General features: G+C 44.5%; 1 protein-coding gene across 1 annotated transcript in view; it reads right to left on the bottom strand.

Moving 5' to 3' along the window:
• The window catches only part of LOC138288093 (collagen alpha-1(VII) chain-like), a 963,348-nt gene that overhangs the window by 298,131 nt on the left and 647,179 nt on the right, over positions 1 to 18,038 (bottom strand). The window contains exons 76-77 of the mRNA XM_069229319.1: positions 14,319 to 14,378; positions 2,847 to 2,972 (exon numbers count right to left, since the gene is read on the bottom strand). Coding sequence (XP_069085420.1) covers positions 2,847 to 2,972; positions 14,319 to 14,378 — 186 coding nt within the window. The remainder of the gene's footprint in view (positions 1 to 2,846; positions 2,973 to 14,318; positions 14,379 to 18,038) is intronic.

The following is an 18,038-nucleotide window of genomic DNA, read 5'->3' as shown; positions in this document are numbered from 1 at the left end:
TTAAAATAATTTAAATAAGATTTCCTACTACAATAAACAAATTATTTACGTAAGGACATTTTGAAAACGATCATATTTGCATAAAAAAATTACTCTTACCTTCTATATTCTGTCTCATGATATACTTGAGTTGATATTTTTGACACAATATACTTATCACAAGAAAACTATTAGCATCTACAGAGCAGACCCTCTAGTATGGAAGGGTGGTCAAGAGGTTCACCGATTTCTCACAAGAGCAAGTGAGAGAAAGAAAAACACCCAAATGAGCTTCAGTGCTCCTTTTATGTTAAAGTGGAGCAGTCTGCCAGGTTGTACTTTTCCCATATATAATTACAGCATGATGCATTTCCTGTAAAATATTCAACAGATCATGAGCCACTCTTCTCACAACATGGTGAATTCTGTCTTTGTTAAGCTTTCATGGGGTAAAAACATGCAGAGGGGCTATCTGAGGACACAGACACGGAGAGAGTTTGGTTTGGGCCTGAGAGCCTTGGAAGTACAATAGGCCACCAAGAGTGACGATAATCGTCCCAGCACCACAAAAGGTCCAAGCACTTGCAAGCAATCATTCTTTAACTGAGAGGGACGCTCATCAGTGCAGAGAGACCTAGAAAATTCACCAATAATCAGGGACAATACTTTGATGAAAGGAGAAGGAGTAGAAGATCTGGCCCGTGTTCACATGTAACAAACCTGAGCTCTCTGGGGCTCATGGTTCTAATAAATGAAATATATCTTTAGGGAACACCAGGACATGGAATAGAGAAGACAGTCTTCGAAGGAACTCCTGTTTGCAGACTCCTACCAAGCACTGCGATTTTTATAGACTTTCCTTTCTTCCTATGGTTCCCTTTTGTGCATCCAATGTAGCCTTCAGAAAGACCATTGGCCAGGTGACCACATCAAACTGATAGCATCAGATTTGTGTGCCTTACTCACTTCTAACAATAAAATGTTTACACTTAGAGTGATTCGAAGTAGACTTTCTGTTTTCCTAAAATACTTTTTTTCAGCTAGCCTGCTGCTTCTTGGCACCCAGCTCTATGACTCAATCTACCCTGATCTTCAATTCCATAAACATAACACCTACCAATGTATTTAAAGTTTTTGTTACATCTGTCATATCTAAAATCATCGACTACATTGTCATTGTAAAGGGTCCCTCAGTGAAGCCTGCAGATTCCTCAAGGCAGGGAGAGGCTCACAAAACTCAGAGCCATCCAGGCATCTCAAAAGTCTGGAAGATCATCCTGAGAATGGACATTGAATTCAGCTCCTCGTCAGACCAAGCAGCCTGAAACATAGGGAGGACTTGGCAAGCAAGTAGCTGAATGACTGGGGCTAGTGGTACCTTTGTCAAATTGACTACCAGCATGTTAGTATATCCAGCAACACCTAAATCAGCAACCCAGACATTCACTGCCTCATTATTGACAGGATTTTGCATAAGTATCAACATGGCATCACTGATAGACAGACGTTTAGGCCTCTCCATCGATTGAGTTTAAAGACAGAACCCAAATAAAACAATTTAGTATAGAATCATTGCACAAAAAGGGTCTAAGGATGGAGAAAAGGAATTGCACTTTTAGGAAAATTGGCATATGCTTGAGGCACTAAGACCCCAGGTAGAGATAGTAAAGGAAATAATGTGAGTGAGAGAGATGATGAGAGGAAGATGGTACCGGAGACAGAGAAAAAGAGACAGAATGTATGTGTGGGAGGGGGGAAGAGAGAGAACAAGACAGAGAGGGAGAGAGGGGGGAAGAGGGAGATAGAGATAGAAAAATAAAGCAGGAAAAGGAAAGTGGGAGACTGTGGGAAAAAGAGTCGGAGAAAGAGGGAGAAAAGAGAGAGCTAGAAACCGGGCCGGTTTTAGCGCTGGTGGCGCCCTGTGTGACAGTCATTTTTGATGCTCCCCCACCCGATGACCACTTCCTCGGATTCCCCCACTACCACCTGGCAAATGTGTCCCTCATCTTTCCATAGCCCCCCTTTCACATACATTCATTTGTTTTAAAGCGCTTGTAAAGGCTGACTTTACCAATCCACTCAGCTATCCACATAAAATATAGTTCTGTTCTTTGCAGCAGGCATATTAACCCTCTACGCTACTTTATGGCAAGTCAAAGCTGCGCCTAGACAAAACTCCCATCTCTCTCCCTAACACCAACATTATCACAAGAGGTATTTTGACATTTTAATTGCTTCCTGATGGTTTGACGCACAAGAAACTTTTCAGGAGGTGCTTTTAAATCCCAAGTTTCATGAGTTATTGCTAAACACAGTGGTCCCCTGAGGTCAGCACCCGGTGCGAACGCACTGCTCCCACTGCCCTAAAGCCAGCCCTCGCTAGAGACTGAGAGCAAGGGAAGGCAGCAAGAGAAGTGTAGACAGAGGGGCGAGCAAGTGAGAGAGATAGACAGAGAGCAAGCAAGCAAGAGAGAGAGACTATATTAAAAGTGTGTAGGACTATTACAGTGCCGGGAGGATTGTCCAAGGCTAGTGTCTCTGCAGGAGGGCTGGTAGAGCTACATCATCCCCTCTGTCAGGCCTGCTTGAGTCAGACTTCTCCTTCCCCATCCCTACCAGCTTTTCAGAGGTATTCTTCTCCTGGAAACTCTTTCTTTGACTACAATGTGACAGTTTCTTGTCTGAGCCATAAGGAGGCCATGCGAAGTCTGAGGGAGGGGAATGGTGGAATCTCGCATATGGCAGTCGAGGTACGGCTAAGGCACAGTTGTGTAACAGGTGTGACCTTCCCTCAACTGGAGGCTACAGTGAGTAGGACATCTAAATATTCTTCCCGGGGGGTTCTGAACTGGTGCCGAGACACTCACCGCAAGCCCTGGCAGACTGGCTGTTCCTGGCTCTCCTCTTTCCCCCGGTGATCCAGGGGCACCTTGATTTCCACGGATTCCTTGAACGCCCTGAGCCCCGGGGGGGCCTGGCTCCCCGGGCTCCCCCTAAAGGAAAGTTGCAGGGAGAGAAGATACATACCATAAGCACCAATCTGTGGCATTCGGCTGACACATCAGTAAATCCCTGGTTTTTGCACTGCGAGGATACAGTCAAATATTCCAGCAAGTATTGACAAAGCCAATAGGTCTCGCTATTATTAATGAACAGTGACATTCACATTTTCTTACACTTCAAAAGCTGCCATCAGCACTTTTTCAATGATGACTGCAGTATCTTAGCCTGTTAGTAGGGTTGCCTCAAGTTAGACACAAGCTGCAGTACTTGAAGCCCTTGCAAGAGAATCCATAGGCATACCTTGTCCCTTTTTCACAAAATCTCTGCCTCAGGACAGGTGTATGATATATGCACTGCAGATGTGAAGGTCGATTCAGTATTGTAGGATTGGCAGGTGAGCTATGGTAGATATGGAAGGCTAGGTATGTTAGAAAGGATGTGCTAGGTAGGTAAAGTATGATTGGTAGGTACGGTATGTAAGGTATGCCATGCATGGTAGGTTATGTATGTAGATAGGTAAATTATGCTGGGCAAGGTATAGGAGGGAGGTATGACAGTTATGGCAGATAAGTAGATATGGTAGATTAGAAGGCATAGTATGTTGGTTTAATACGTAGGTTAGGCATTGTAGATAGCTTATGGGTGATAGAATGTGCATGGTAGGTAGATTAGGTAAGATAGATATGGCATGTAATGTAGGTTAAGAATGTTAGGCAGGTATGATAGGTTAGGTATGGTACATAGGTATAGTAAGTGAGTAGGTATGTAGGTTTTGTATTTATGGTAGATATGCATGATAGGTTATGTATGAAAGGTGCAGTGGGTTTGGTAGGCTAGTTGTGGTAGGTAACATAAAGTAGGTAGGTAGGTATCATATGTAGGTATGAAAGTTTATGTATCATTGGTAGGTATAATGGGTAGGTATAGTAGGTAGGCATGGTAGCACGGTCTGAAAGGTAAGTGAGTAGGCATGCACTATTAAATTGTGTTCTAGATTTCTTACATACAAATCATAGCATTGCTAATGAGAAGGTCAAAAATTTTCTTTAATAAAGCACACTTTTTGATAATGAGTGGTTTATATGCAAGTAAGTGTGTTTCTTTAATAATGATCATAGTCATAACAATTATTTAAAAAGTACCATGTTGCTGGGAGCCCTAATATCTCTACTATCTTGTGTGCCCAACTGATTTCCTGCCCCTGACTGATCTGGAGCCAATGATGGAGCCACTCTTTGACATAAGTACAGGAGTGCTGCCACAGCGCTCACGCTTGGAGTTCGGGGATGGAGGCCCGCCTCATGGTGCATCTAGGGCAGTGGTTCCCAACTTTTGAACTCTTGAGGAACCCCACTGAATGACTACTGGAAGTCGGGGACCCCCAAGCAATTTGTATGGTTTAAATTTCAAACATTAAAACAGTAATTCACCCAAAATACACAAACAAGTACACACCAAACAAATACTCCAATTACTAAAGATCCCGAGCTCATTATGAGTTTGGCAGTCCCACCATGGGCCCACCAAGCTCACAGGGAGGACACAACTACCATGGCGCTGACGCCCACCCCGAGCATATTACAATGTTCCCGTCCGGCTGACCAGTAAGAACATTGTAATACGCATTCCCACCGGGCTGACTGGCAGGAACAATCCTACGATATTGGCCTCCGCTCCCTTAAAGGAGCCAAGGTCAATATCCTAGCACTCCAGCACCCTCGGAATGCACACTGTCTGCAGTGCAGACACTGCGCTTTCCAGCGGTGCTGGGTAGGGGGGCCCCTGCACTGCCCATGCCCTGGGCATGGGCAGGGCCCCCCGTGACACCCGGCTTTCCGCCAGCCTTTTCATGGTGGTGTCCTCGTCATGAAAAGGCTGGCGGAATGTGGGGCTGTAATTAGCCAAGCGGTGCTGAGTTCAGCGCTGCCATGGGTGGTTACAAGCCCCCCCACCCGCTGTCACGACCCCGGGATCTATGATCCTTGCAAGAACAGAGGTCTTTGGGTGGGTCCGCCCACCAAAGTTGTAATTGGATGGTAGGACCGCCTCGAGTTCGGCGGTCCAACCGACAATGTGATTGTGGCGATCCTCAGACAGCCACACTCGTAATGAGGTCCATAATTATTTTATATTGAAAAAATATGCAAAAATAGAAACATTTGAATGGGAAGATTGGCGCTGCATCTTGGCGACTAACTTTATAATGTTTGGTTTTATTTAGCAAAGCTGAATCCTCAGGTCAGATTCTACATTCCTAAGTGATTTCTATTTTTATTTCTTAGGTACATAAGGTCTGGGAAAGGTTTTTCACATAAATATGTGGTGGGGAAAGGAAGTACAACCGTAAGGGCCTCTCATCTCTCTATAGCCTCTCTGTCACATGTAATTCATTTGTTTTACAGCACCTCTCATACCAGTGTATGGTGTTGGAGCACTTTACAGTGGACTACAAGGTGTAGGATTCACATGTCGTTCATACTGGTAGGCTTTTGCTGAGAGTGCTTGGTCTGGAGAAGCACAAACTTGCGATTCAGAACATAACACAGTGGTTAGCATTGACTTTAATAATAAGAATATATTTCTACACAAACACACCCTTTTTAGCAGCATAGAGATAATGAAAGACTTGGGAAAAAAACATAACTTTCTAATTTATGCCATTCAGTTTGCATGCAGTTCTTTGGTTGCAGTTCATAGCTCACTGTGCTAGATTATGATAGTAACTTATGTTCTTTGCAGCAGGCATATTAACCATCTACGCTACCTTAGATGAGTCAAAACTGCCAACACACCAACGCCCATCTCTCTCCAGCAGGTACATTAATCATCAGAGTTACCTTGATGCTTTTATATTTCCTTGAAAGCTGGTGGATGTACATTTAACTTTGCAGTGCTTTTCAAACTGCTGCACAAATGAAGTAATAAATATAAAAACACGCAGCAAGAGGCCCCAGTTGGAGAAGTGCCTTCCTGCTGGCCCAGGCCTTGAGACCCCCGGGAATGTGTCACGGACCTGTGGGGGTCTGTGAACCACTATTGGGAACTGCTGATCTAAGGGGAGCCGCCAACCTGCAAAGGGTTTCAACTGTGAGGACGCCTCCAATTTTCTGGGGCTGGGCAAGGCGGGGTTTGATGCCCTGTGGGAGCCAAGGCCTCAGTTCTATTTTTGCTGTAATGGAGGCAAGCGCTGGAGGTGCGACACAGTTGTGCTGTATCATTGCCCTGGAGAGGATCCTGAGACCGGCAGAGAAATAAAGAGGAGGAGAAGGTCTGTGATGCAGGGCACCGGGTCAGCGAGGTGAGACAACTGCCTTTTCCTTCTCCATGGACTGCCTTCTCCTTCCCTCTCCAGAACTGGCATAAAGAGCACTGGGGGCCTCCTCTGGATGGCTGATTGTTAACGGTTCATTACATTTGGACTTGAAAGTGCTCTCTGAGCTGCGAGTGAATAAGCCAAAGCATTGTCACTGACAGGATTGGTACAAATAGTGCTGCACTACACCCCAAACTCTCCCACAGAGAATCCAGCACCATACAGGTATCATGGCATAGGATTCCCTGCCCTGGTTAAGACCCCACCAGCTTGAAGACTATGATAGTGACAAGCAGCATGATAGGGGTCACGCACATGTCATTTTGGCCCCAACACTACATTGAGCCACCCCCCATCAAGACAAGAAGACACATCGAGCATAAGGAAGCTGCCAGTGGTGGGACACAAAATGAGGGACAAGATGACACCACAACACAACACCCTACTCCAAGACACTGACATCAGAAAGAAACAGTACTGGATGACATGGCTGACAAACTGTACGTATAGTACTAGTCACAATTAACAACAAATGAGATCCTCAAGCAGAAAATAGACTCAATTGTTGAAGATGCGAAAGGCTGCCCAAAAAGGAAGCATACTAAGGTTCTGGAAATGCCAAATAAAACTTGAAGGCTTGAATATGGTGTTATTTTGGAAAGATGGATACAAGAGTATTTAGAGGTGTAAGGCCTCTTCCCTCTCTGCATACTGGAAAAAGCACACCAGGTACAGATGCACCTCCCTTCTCGACCAAGGGCACCAGCTAGACCCACTGTGGCCCAGGCCCTTAACTTTAGAGACTGGGATACAGTTATCCAAAGGGTTTAGGAAATGGAGGGAGGGCACAATAGACAATACCAAAGTCATGGTACTTTCAGACTATATGACGGCTGTACAAAAACAACAGGTGCCTTTCACTGTTATCAAACGACTCCTCCCCAGAATGGGTGTCAAACAAGCGCTCCTGTTCCCGGATAAATTAATAGTCATAGTGGATGACAAGACTCACTTTTTCATAGACCTACAATACTCTAGGTAATGGATTGATGCCAAGAATAGTGAAGCCGGAGACTGGCAGACACCTCCAAAGAAAAGCAGAGGGTCACATCAAAATCGTAGTCCATCACATACTCAGCTCCTACCCATTCTACTAGGAAACAATGCACAGAAGGAGTTTAGGTCAATAGGCTTCTTGGTGTTTTTGCCATGGGGGACTGATCCACCCACAACTGTTTACCTCAAAATATGTCACAGGGAATAGAAGGAACCATTAAGTGTATCATATGGAATGTTGGGGACCATAAGAATAAGAGCAAAAGATATCATATTCACTCGAACGTTACCAGAAGGGACATACACATCGCTTTACTGCAAGAAACACACCTGAATCAAGTAGAAGGTAGAGCACTACATAAGTGATGGAGGGGGCAACTACTTAATACTTGCTAGCTGATGTACACCGGGGGTGTCATATAGAATAGACAAGGGATGCTCTTCCAATTCCACTACACAACCAAAGATAAAGGCAGGAGATATGCTCTAGTAAGAGGCCGACTAATCATCAGTGACCTTTTGTGATGCCCCCTGCTAACTAACAGGACAGACTGCCCTTATTTTGTGGTAGGGACTTTGTTGTATTTACTCCACACACAATGCAGGCAAAGACATAATAGGTCCTCTAATGGGGAAACCAAACAAACGTGACCCGTCCCCTCGCCAGCCCCAAGGTAACTGACAAGAAGAGAACCACACAAAGCTAAGGCCTAAATTCAAGAAGGGCCTAGCGTCAACTACATCTACATTAGCGTCATTTTTTTATGGTAATGTGGTGACAGTGTGGCAAAAATGCTGAGCCATATTTACAAAGTGGTGCAACGCATGCATTGGCCGCTTTGTACACCCTTGTGCCACATTATGTCTGCCGACAGGCATAATGTACGCAAGGGGGACATGCCCCGTTAGGGGGCCCACAAAAATGGTGCAGTGGAATCTATGATACTCCACTGCGCCATTTTTAGTGGCATTTTTTAAACGGAGGCACATTATTATTTTTAATGGGCCTCTATGTACTTTGCAGGATTAGCACCAACATTTTTGGCGCTAATCCTGCAAAGTACAACAATAGCGTCAAAAATGATGATGCTGTTGTCCCTAACCTGGGCCATGGTGCACCGTATGTTGAACATGGAGCACACATGGTGGCTTTAGGTGGGGCACAATGGGTTGCAAGTAAAGTGGCACTTCATGACATGAAGCGCCACTTTTCTTAAATCTGGGCCTAAAGGTTGTATTGGAATTATAACACAGTATAATTCCAAATGTTAAAGGCACAACATAATGACATATGAATAAAAGCTACACTTCATTATAACAGACTTCAGCTGTGTGGCGGATGTGGGAGTGGATCACTTTCATCCTTCCCTTTCATCTGCCCCGCCTGTGATGACCGTGAGGTTGATGGTTCTAAGGTAGTGGAACTGGCCTTTGGTGGACTCTTGGCGTTAGCTAAATCCTGGAGCTAGCGGGTTTTCTTTTACTCAGATGCACATGACCACTATGTGAAAGTGGATGGGTTATTGTGCACCTCGACGATACAGGCACGTTTATGACAGATTATCTATGCAAAACCTTTTCTGATCACAACTCGTTGTTTCTGACATTACAACTGGTAGGAAGCTTCAAACGGTGTTAGAGGTCCCAGCCTTCCAACAACAAACACCGGAAGCAATTCAAAACTATTGGTCTGAAAATAGGGATACAACTTCATCCATTCTTTTCGAGTGGGAAGCGTTTAATAACTATTAGAGGACACTGCATAGGGAATTTGTCTGGTGTCCGTCATTCCCTCAATAGGGAGATTTACATGCATGAGAAGCCTGTCAGGGCAGCAGAGACGGGGAGAGCATCTAACCTCGATAAACGTAGCTCAACTCTTTGAAAAACGGAGGTACTTTGAGAATAAGACTTGAACTAAACGTCATACCGAAAGGGATATGACCGGGCAGTTTCTAGCCTGGATAGTAAACACTGAAAGAAGGGGCTCTTCTATCCACGTGATTGAGACAGCAAGGGGAACCACAGTATCTTCCCAGACTTGCATTAATAAGGCCTTAAAGCCATCATGAAAGACTATACGAGAAAAATGCTCTCCCAGATTAGACTAAACTTCGGGAATACTTACTAGGAGCTCGTCTACACCAAATCACCTCGGAGACAGCTGATATGTGGGGTGCAAAGGCATGCCAGAACTTAAAGGGATGATTAAAGAGATGGCCCAGAGGAAACACCTGAATCTGACGGCTTCCCAGGGGAATTCTTCTTGTTATGTGCTAATGCCTTTCTCACGATGTTAGTGGAAATGTATTATGAAGGACAGCGCCTACATATCTACCTCACTCCCTATGAAAAGCAGTAGTGGTGGCTATTCCCAAGGAAAGCAGAGACCCCCTGAAGGTTGCATCATAAGGAGCATTATTGATGCTTAACACTAACTATACATTTCTCAATAAGGCCTATTCTCTCATCTGCCAGATGTAATTCACCCAGACCAGGCTGGGTTCATCCCAAGACGTAACACAGCCCTAAATATCAGACACCTGTAAGGACTTTTGGGAACATCCTCCCTTATCCCCTGACTGTGGCAATCATCACTACAGACATAAAATATGCCTTCATTACTCTTGACTTGCAATATTTATACATGGTGATAGATTTGATTAACTTTGGTTCCGACTTTTGCCGATGGGTTTCTCTTCTATACACAAATACGACGCCACGGTCCAAACTGGGAAACAATTTAGGACAAATATCCAGTGGCTGAAGAGACAAGACAGGGATGTCCATTACCCATTCAGCTATTTTTCCATCACCCTGGAACCGTCTGCATCCACCTTAGGTAAGGGCACCATATTTCAGTGGATCGCGATAGGAAGCACTACTGAAAATATATCCCTCCATGCGGACGACATGGTCATTTATGTAGGGGACCTTCATAGCGCTGTTGTAAAACTAATGGAGGTGCTCAACATCTTTCGGGACGTTTGGTCTGAAAGTGAAGTAGGAGAAGTAGCGCATCTTCCTGATCCACCCAGAGATTTCACGAGCCTCCCCACCAAGGGAAGACCTCAGACTAAAATGAAAGGACACTTCTTTCTAATATTTAGGGGTCCAGATATATAGGGAAGACAAGGACTTTTTGGATGGGAATATTTGTCATGTATTATCCGCACTGAGTAGCTCTGTTAGCTTTTGGAGCACCTTCACACTTTTGGTGAGAGCAATATTATGATTTCAAAAATGGTAATGCTGTCAAGACTCTCACATTATTTATCAGCTCTACCTATTAAGATGCCCAGATCCGTTTTCAGGGAATTGGACTGATTACTGATTGTCCTTATTTGGGATTTGGGATGGCGATGGCTAGCACTGACCAAACTTAAATTGCCCAGAGATGAGGGTGGGCTGTCAGCCCCGGATTGATTACAAGTGAATTATATCACAGCTCAGTTGCAGTGGGCCACCAGATGGAATCATAATGGGCGGGAAGGAAGTGGGGTAGGAGACTGTGGCTTCCCACAATTCTCATGCAGGAGACTAAATTTACACCCCTTTTGATGATAGACTGCGGTAGGGGAAGGACACGCCATACGAAAAATAATCATGCCCCATACACACCACCTGTCTCTCTCTCTCTCTGCTCAGCCTAAATAGACCATGTAGGATGGACGTCGACTGGGGTTTAAGAAAATGGATAAGACTGGGAGTATGCTAGGTGGGTGACCTTTTTATTGGAAATGTGCTGGCACTCTCTGCTGAGTTAAAATGTCTCAAACCAGGAGTTTTTAATATTCGCAAACATCTCATCGTGTATCTGCAAAACTCAGGACATAGTTGCTAAGGAACTCCCAGTGTACTGGCCAATGTAAGTACTCTGACGAATAAATGATAGATGCAAAGTAATGGCACAGATATACAGGGCATTACTGCAGCACTGCAAAACACCCTTCTCTTAGGTCCGGGTGGGAGGAGGACCTAGGCAGGTAAACCGACGATCTAACAGAGGATAGAATACTTTTCTATGCCCCACATGTTTCTCGTAAAGTCACATTTCGACAAATACCTTTTAATTACCTCCACAAAACCTATATCACTCCAGAACAAGTAAATAAGTACTATCCTCCTACAAGGGTGTCATGTCCATGAAGTCATTTCGAAGGCGTTACTTTTTGGCACATGATCTGGGATTGACCGGCCCTCCAGGAATACTAGTTTCATGTAATTTGTTTCATTGGCTCTGCACTTGACAGGAACCAGGAGTCCACTGCTGATGTATTTTTGTTGGGTTCTTTTGCCCCGCCCCACTAATAAGACGGCTACCACTAGATTCATAGACGTGGTGCTCGCCATAGACAAAAGGCAGCATGCCATGGATTGGAAGAGTAGAAGGGTCCCTGCAATTACTGGATGGCAGTGAGAAGTTCAAAAATGGGGGGATTATGAAGTTACTCTGCTGCTCATGGAAGCATGCAGGGGGCTCTGAAACTCGAGCTCACCCAGGCCTGGTCTGCAATGCTAATAGCTTTTGAGGTACAAGAGGCTCGGGACCTTAATGAATAGGGTAATGGCACGGGCGTGGATCAGGGGGTTAGACTGCAGCACTCTCTGTGTTACAATCCTAGTGTACACTGAGAAGTAGTTGGCTCAGAGAACTTATGGTGTGGAAAGACAAGAGAGTTTTGGAAAGTGACTTGCTGGGTGTTGTGCTGAGAGGGACTCTAGAGGGTGATTTCTGTTTGTAATGTTGAATGTTTAGGTTTTCTCTTTTGCTTACTGAATCTTTCCCCTTTTTTTAGATTTTTTAGGTCGAGCATAGCAGCATGCAAGAGCTGCTTTTCCGACGTGTTGGTATGTATCTGGGCTTTTAACCACACCCACATATCAGAGTTATGCTAATATGATAAAAGACATACACAGTAAAATTTTACATGGTACATCACTTTGACACACTGCCTGCATTTTTGTTGCTCTTCAACAAGGCATGTGTCCCTGCACACCATTACTTTATGAACAAAAATGCTGTAAATCCAACATATTATCATGATAGCAAAGTGAAACGAATAATCCTGCAAACGTGAATGGTGAATAGTACAGTAGCTTTATTTTAAAAGAGACATCAGCATCTAAACAGCAAGCAGTGAAGCCGTCAATCAGCACTTAAAATGTCATTGCACTAACAAAGTATATACATCAAAGAATGCAGACAGGGTAAAGCTACACATTATGTCATATCTGCTGCATAACAAAAGGGCTGCTTGATGTAACCATCCTCTAAATGCAACAACCTCGATAGACCGCACTTCCAGGCAATTGCAAACCATGAAAAACATATGAAACAATTGATGAAGAGAGCTGATCCAAAGCCCACCCTTTTGATGAACTGATGTCTAGAACACTCACAAAAGACAACTATAGCTGTATTTAGCCAGAGCTAAAACCTATTTTACAAAATCCATGTGACACCACCACATCCAGAAGAAACACTGTAACTGGTCATCTGGTGTGCACATCCTGGACTCCTGCTTCGTTCAAAGGGCAGGAACTTACTATTACCATAGGTAACCATGTCCACACATTTACAGACATTACCTGGACCTTTCCGGACACACCTGAGCTGTTTTATGAATATATGCCCCACACAGGCTACAAATCGCAAGCATTTTACAAACACCATATGTGTTGGGCTTCAGGTGCACACTTCGCAACAACCTATCAGAAATGATGTATCAAGTCCTTTGAGCTGAGTAATTCCTGCCAGAGACAGACATATTGTGAACTCCACTCGAAATCAGTAGATTGTTGAACAGATCATTGCCTCTGAAAAGCCAGTGGTGGTGGGATACGACCATAGCCACGATAGCCGCACACAGGTCCTCAATCATAACTAAATGGCCTCAATTACGAGTTTCCAGATTTTTATGATTACTACACAGACCCCCATTTCACAGGAATCCCAGTTACAACTTGTGTGAGCAGTACTGCACGAGGTAAATAGCACGTGCAATAACATCAGCTTTCTCAGAAATCAGTGAGCAGCCTCCAGACATAACTGAGAACTTATCAGTTTTAGATTCTATAGGGCCAGTCACTAATGGGCTGATTTTGTCTTGAAATGAACCCCCAGTACCCTTAATACTGACGATATTGGTCATTATTACTGATTACAAGACAAATGGGAAATAACTTGCAGGAATTTGTGTCTTTGCATATTTTCCTCAATTTCCATGCATATTTACAGCCAGTCTGTTCCCTCCAGTTGTGGGTAAAATGTGTGGATAAAAAAAAAAAAACACAGAATGCTTTGGGTTTACCCAGTTAATTGCAATCCGTCGGGGCTTGTTACTCCTGTTGCTCTCACCATCGGATTAACCGAGAGCTCAACCTTGGGCCTTAGGTGCATCCATGGACGTCAATTCACCAAAATGCCAGACGTAGCGGAAGTGACATCACACACCATTTCATCTTTACTTTCACTCACACACATGCTTACACAAACACACATTCAATCATGCACACACTCCCCTTTACATAAGCACACTTACCCACAAGCATGCACACAACATACACTTAAAAGTGTGTTTTACTTACCTCAGCTACCAAGGAGGGTCATAGTCCAGCTAACTGAACTCCATTTTTTATTACACTAATAGTGATAATGTATTATTCACTATTAGTGTAATAAAACAACTGATTGAAAACAAGGAAGTAGAGCCCCAAGCAACGTCCATAAGGACGAGCTGCAACTGTGCTCCTGGCACTGATTTTGCCACATCTGAGGCCAGGAGCCGCAGAGGCAGTGCCAGGGGACGCAAGGGGAAAGCCCTAAATGACGTCCATGGGTGTATCAAAGGTTGCAGCCAAGAGGTGAAGGACTCAGTATCTACTGATCATCAGTCCATGAGTGTCATCTCTGATAACTCCAACATTCCATGCCAGTAAGATTAATGTTAAGTATTTTTCCTACCTTTTGGCCTGGTGGCCCTGCCTGTCCAATCGGACCTCGAAACCCAACTCCAGGCTCCCCCTGAAAGGACCAAAAATAGCTTAACTCAAAGAGCTTTACTTAACTTACCACACCACTGCAGCACACAACACGCTCATAAATACATAGAAAACATATCCTGGGATGCACAACATACCCTGAGAGAGAAACACATATACATTTCGCACAGAAAATATTGGCCACATCCAGGCGAAAGTAATTTGGTGAAAGCGCCTAAGATTAAAAGAAGATCTTTATTCTGGGGGCTGTGGGCTTAGGTCAACAAATGCCAACATTGCGGAAACCCCTATTTTCAATGCTTTTGTGTTGCCTTGGCATCTAAAAACCTAAATGCGTACTTAAGCATGGGTAAGTAGCAGGTCATCCGTCCTAGACTTTAAAAAAATGTATATGAAGCATATTCTTCCTTTGCTGTAAAAAGTTACCATTTCAAACAGAATATGGGTGATGAGAACATGAATACTCATTAGGGATGGCCAGAGTAATATCCCTTACCCACGTCGTCGGATGATTTTGGGGAATTTGACCTATCGCAGTAGAGTACGAAGATGGCAGCCTGCGATTACGATTAACCTTGAAGCGACATCAGTAAGTGTTATAAGGACACTTATGTTATTGTGCTTGCAGGCACAACTCCTCCACTAGGGAGGAGGAGCTTCACCCTTCACCAGCAGCAGCTGCAAACCTTTTACTACAAAACGATAATAAACTATGTTTATTATTGTTTTGTACTAAAAGGGGAGGAGTCAAGGGCTGTGACGAGCACTGAGGCGGAGTGTATAGCACTCCCCCTCAGTGCGCATGCATGTTAGGCCGGCCGTCTTAGGCTGGCCAAACACACATGCGCACTGTGTTCTCTCCAGCCCAGCACTGTATTGCACAGGTGGTGAGAGCAGGCACAGGCTCCCAGTCTGCCTGGGAGTGCCCTGGCTGGGCACTCCCAGCCAATCCTAATGCTGCTCTGAGAAGCATCAGGATTGGCCGCAGGGTAGGCTGGGAGCCTGTGGCTGCAGCCTGCAGCAGAGGAGTGGCACGGTGGTGGCGGCAGCAGCAATGATGCAGGTAACTGTTTTTTATTTTTTTAATTACTTCCCCCCCCGTGCGCTGCCCCGCTCCTACAAAGCTCTGCGAGATGATCCTGTGTGCTTGTATATACTTCAAGGTAGAGATTGTGAAGTCATATGTTACAAATAAGAATATGTCACGCTAAGGTTCTGTCAGTTACTGCCTGACTCTTGGAGAGACTAAGGGGGTTATTACAACTTTGGAGGAGGTGTTAATCCATCCCAAAAGTGACGGTAAAGTGACGGATATACCACCAGCCGTATTACGAGTTCCATAGGATATAATGGACTCGTAATACGGCTGGTGGTATATCCGTCACTTTACCGTCACTATTGGGACGGATTAACACCTCCTCTAAAGTTGTAATAACCCCCTAAATGTGTTGTGAGTCTTGGGTACTTTGCCTCTAGAATAAAGACTTACCTTTCACATAATTTCCTGCTGAGAGTCTTCACTACATGATGGCAACAAGCAGAGCTTGTGGAGTGGCCACAGTTGTAGTTCATTGTTCACTGTGAGGGGAAAATCCGACGGGAGCAGTAATCCAGAGAAATAAGGTGCCACTTACACCAAGAGGCTAAATTCAACGCAGAGAGTAAAACATTCATGAACATTTAAGGTATCGCACTAATGCTATCGAAGTTGGCCCCTGCCCCACCGAGCATGAGGAAACCTTGAACTTGCCTCATTGTGTGTGAGCCTAAGTGTGTAAGCTTCATGCTCCATGTGCGAGGATCCTTCATGAACTCTTGTTGACATGCACAGCATAAGGCTGAACACAACATGTTACTTTACACGCAATCAGCCATTTTAAAAACATCAAGCTTGCGTTCCATGCATACGATGTAGGAAAGTGCCATCTTTCTGGCACAGTTACCCCCACTTTTTGCCTGATGTCAGTATGTTTGGATTGTTGTTAACTGGGATCCTGCTCAAAAGGACCGCAGTGATTGTGCTTTCGCCCCAAATTTAATTGCTGGTAACTTCTTACACCCACAATTGGCATACTGGTGCCCACATGTAAACCCCTAGTTTATGATACCTAAGTACCCATGGCACTGGTACACCAGGGGTCCCCCATGGGCTGCAGCATGTATGATGCCACCCATGGGAGCCCATGCAAACAGTGACAGCAGGTCTGCCATTGCAGCCTGAGTAAAATGGTGCATGCACCCTTTCACAACCGAACCTGACCACTGCACTTAGACACTTTAAGTCAACTCTGGTAGGCCATTCAGCCCAAAGGCAGGGTGCATGCCTCCAAACATGAGGGTACCTCTGCATAAGAAGGATACCCCTACAGATCCCAGGACAATTCCTGGACAATTCCTGGACTCCTGTCTTCTGGGCATCCTGATGTGGGGGCACTCTCCATCCATCATCTTGCCTGCTGGTTTCCTCGGGGTCCACTGGGAAGGGTCCTGAATTCCACAAACTCCTATCACTACTCTCTGTGTCAGTCTATGGGACAACTGGGTGGGTAACTACCTTACTCCTGGTTACTGGGATCACTTACTGTACTTACCTCTGGTGTTCCTAACTGCCCCCAACCCCTAGCTAACTACCACACTTACCTTGGCTGGAGTCACTGTTTCACATTCCACCTTTTTTAGTACATGGTTTGGCCCTCCCCTAGGGCCCTGACTATTTTTATGATATTTAGGATGGTTATTCTGTGTATATATTGTATGCAATATCTCCAAAGGAGATATGCCATATCAGTTTAGTAGTAGTGCTGTAATAAAGTCTCCTTTATTTTTGCAACACGTGTGGTTTCTTGTGAGTGAGTTACTGTCTGAGTACTGTGGTATTGCAAGTGCTTTACATTCCTCCTCGATAAGCTTTAGCTGCTCACCTCAACTACTACTAGAGAGCTTTTGCTATCTGGACCACTATTCACTATCACTAAGGGTTGCCTAGACTCATTTTAAGGTGCTACACCATAGGTGTTCCACATAGACTGAGTCAGCCTCTTACATACGGCAGACGGAGAAGCTTGCATTCCACATATGTGTCTGACAGTTTTGAATAAAGGACAAGGAGTGCACTTATAAAGGACAAGGAGTGCACTTATAAAGGACAAGGAGTGCACTTATAAAGGACAAAGGAGTGCACTTTTGAAACAAGAAGCAAGCAGAGGGTCGTTTTGCCAAACGATGTGGAGTGCACCTTTAAACAGGAAGTGCCACATTTCTGCTCATTCAATTCCTAGATGCACACCCATGCAGGCAGTTAGATCGGTGCTTTCAGGTCTGTTAAGTTTATGGAGGCATCATTACGAGAAATTAAGGCACTGAGGTAACAGTTCCTCCTAGTTTTTATTTTACTTCCTATCCTCATTCATTGTGAGAATGTCCTAATTTTTACTGACAGTTTATTAATTATTACAAGTCATGGCTTCTAATTTGTATCAGTTTGTTCAGCCACTTCTTATTCTCCAAAACCCAGGGGTACCATTTCTAAAATAGAAACAGTGATCGAGACTCTTTGAAAATGACTTGGTTGCAATAGATGCCATGGATTACTCGCCTGATCAGAAGTTGGCATTATTATTTGTCAGCTTAGGTCGTGCCACTCAAGAAGTCTTTGACAACAGCAAGCAAGGAAAGCACAACA

The sequence above is a fragment of the Pleurodeles waltl genome, chromosome 4_1 (genome assembly GCF_031143425.1).
Source record: "Pleurodeles waltl isolate 20211129_DDA chromosome 4_1, aPleWal1.hap1.20221129, whole genome shotgun sequence".
NCBI classification, from domain to species: Eukaryota; Metazoa; Chordata; class Amphibia; order Caudata; family Salamandridae; genus Pleurodeles; species Pleurodeles waltl.
Note: the sequence above shows the minus strand (reverse complement) of the source record. Positions and strands in the feature narration are given on the sequence as shown.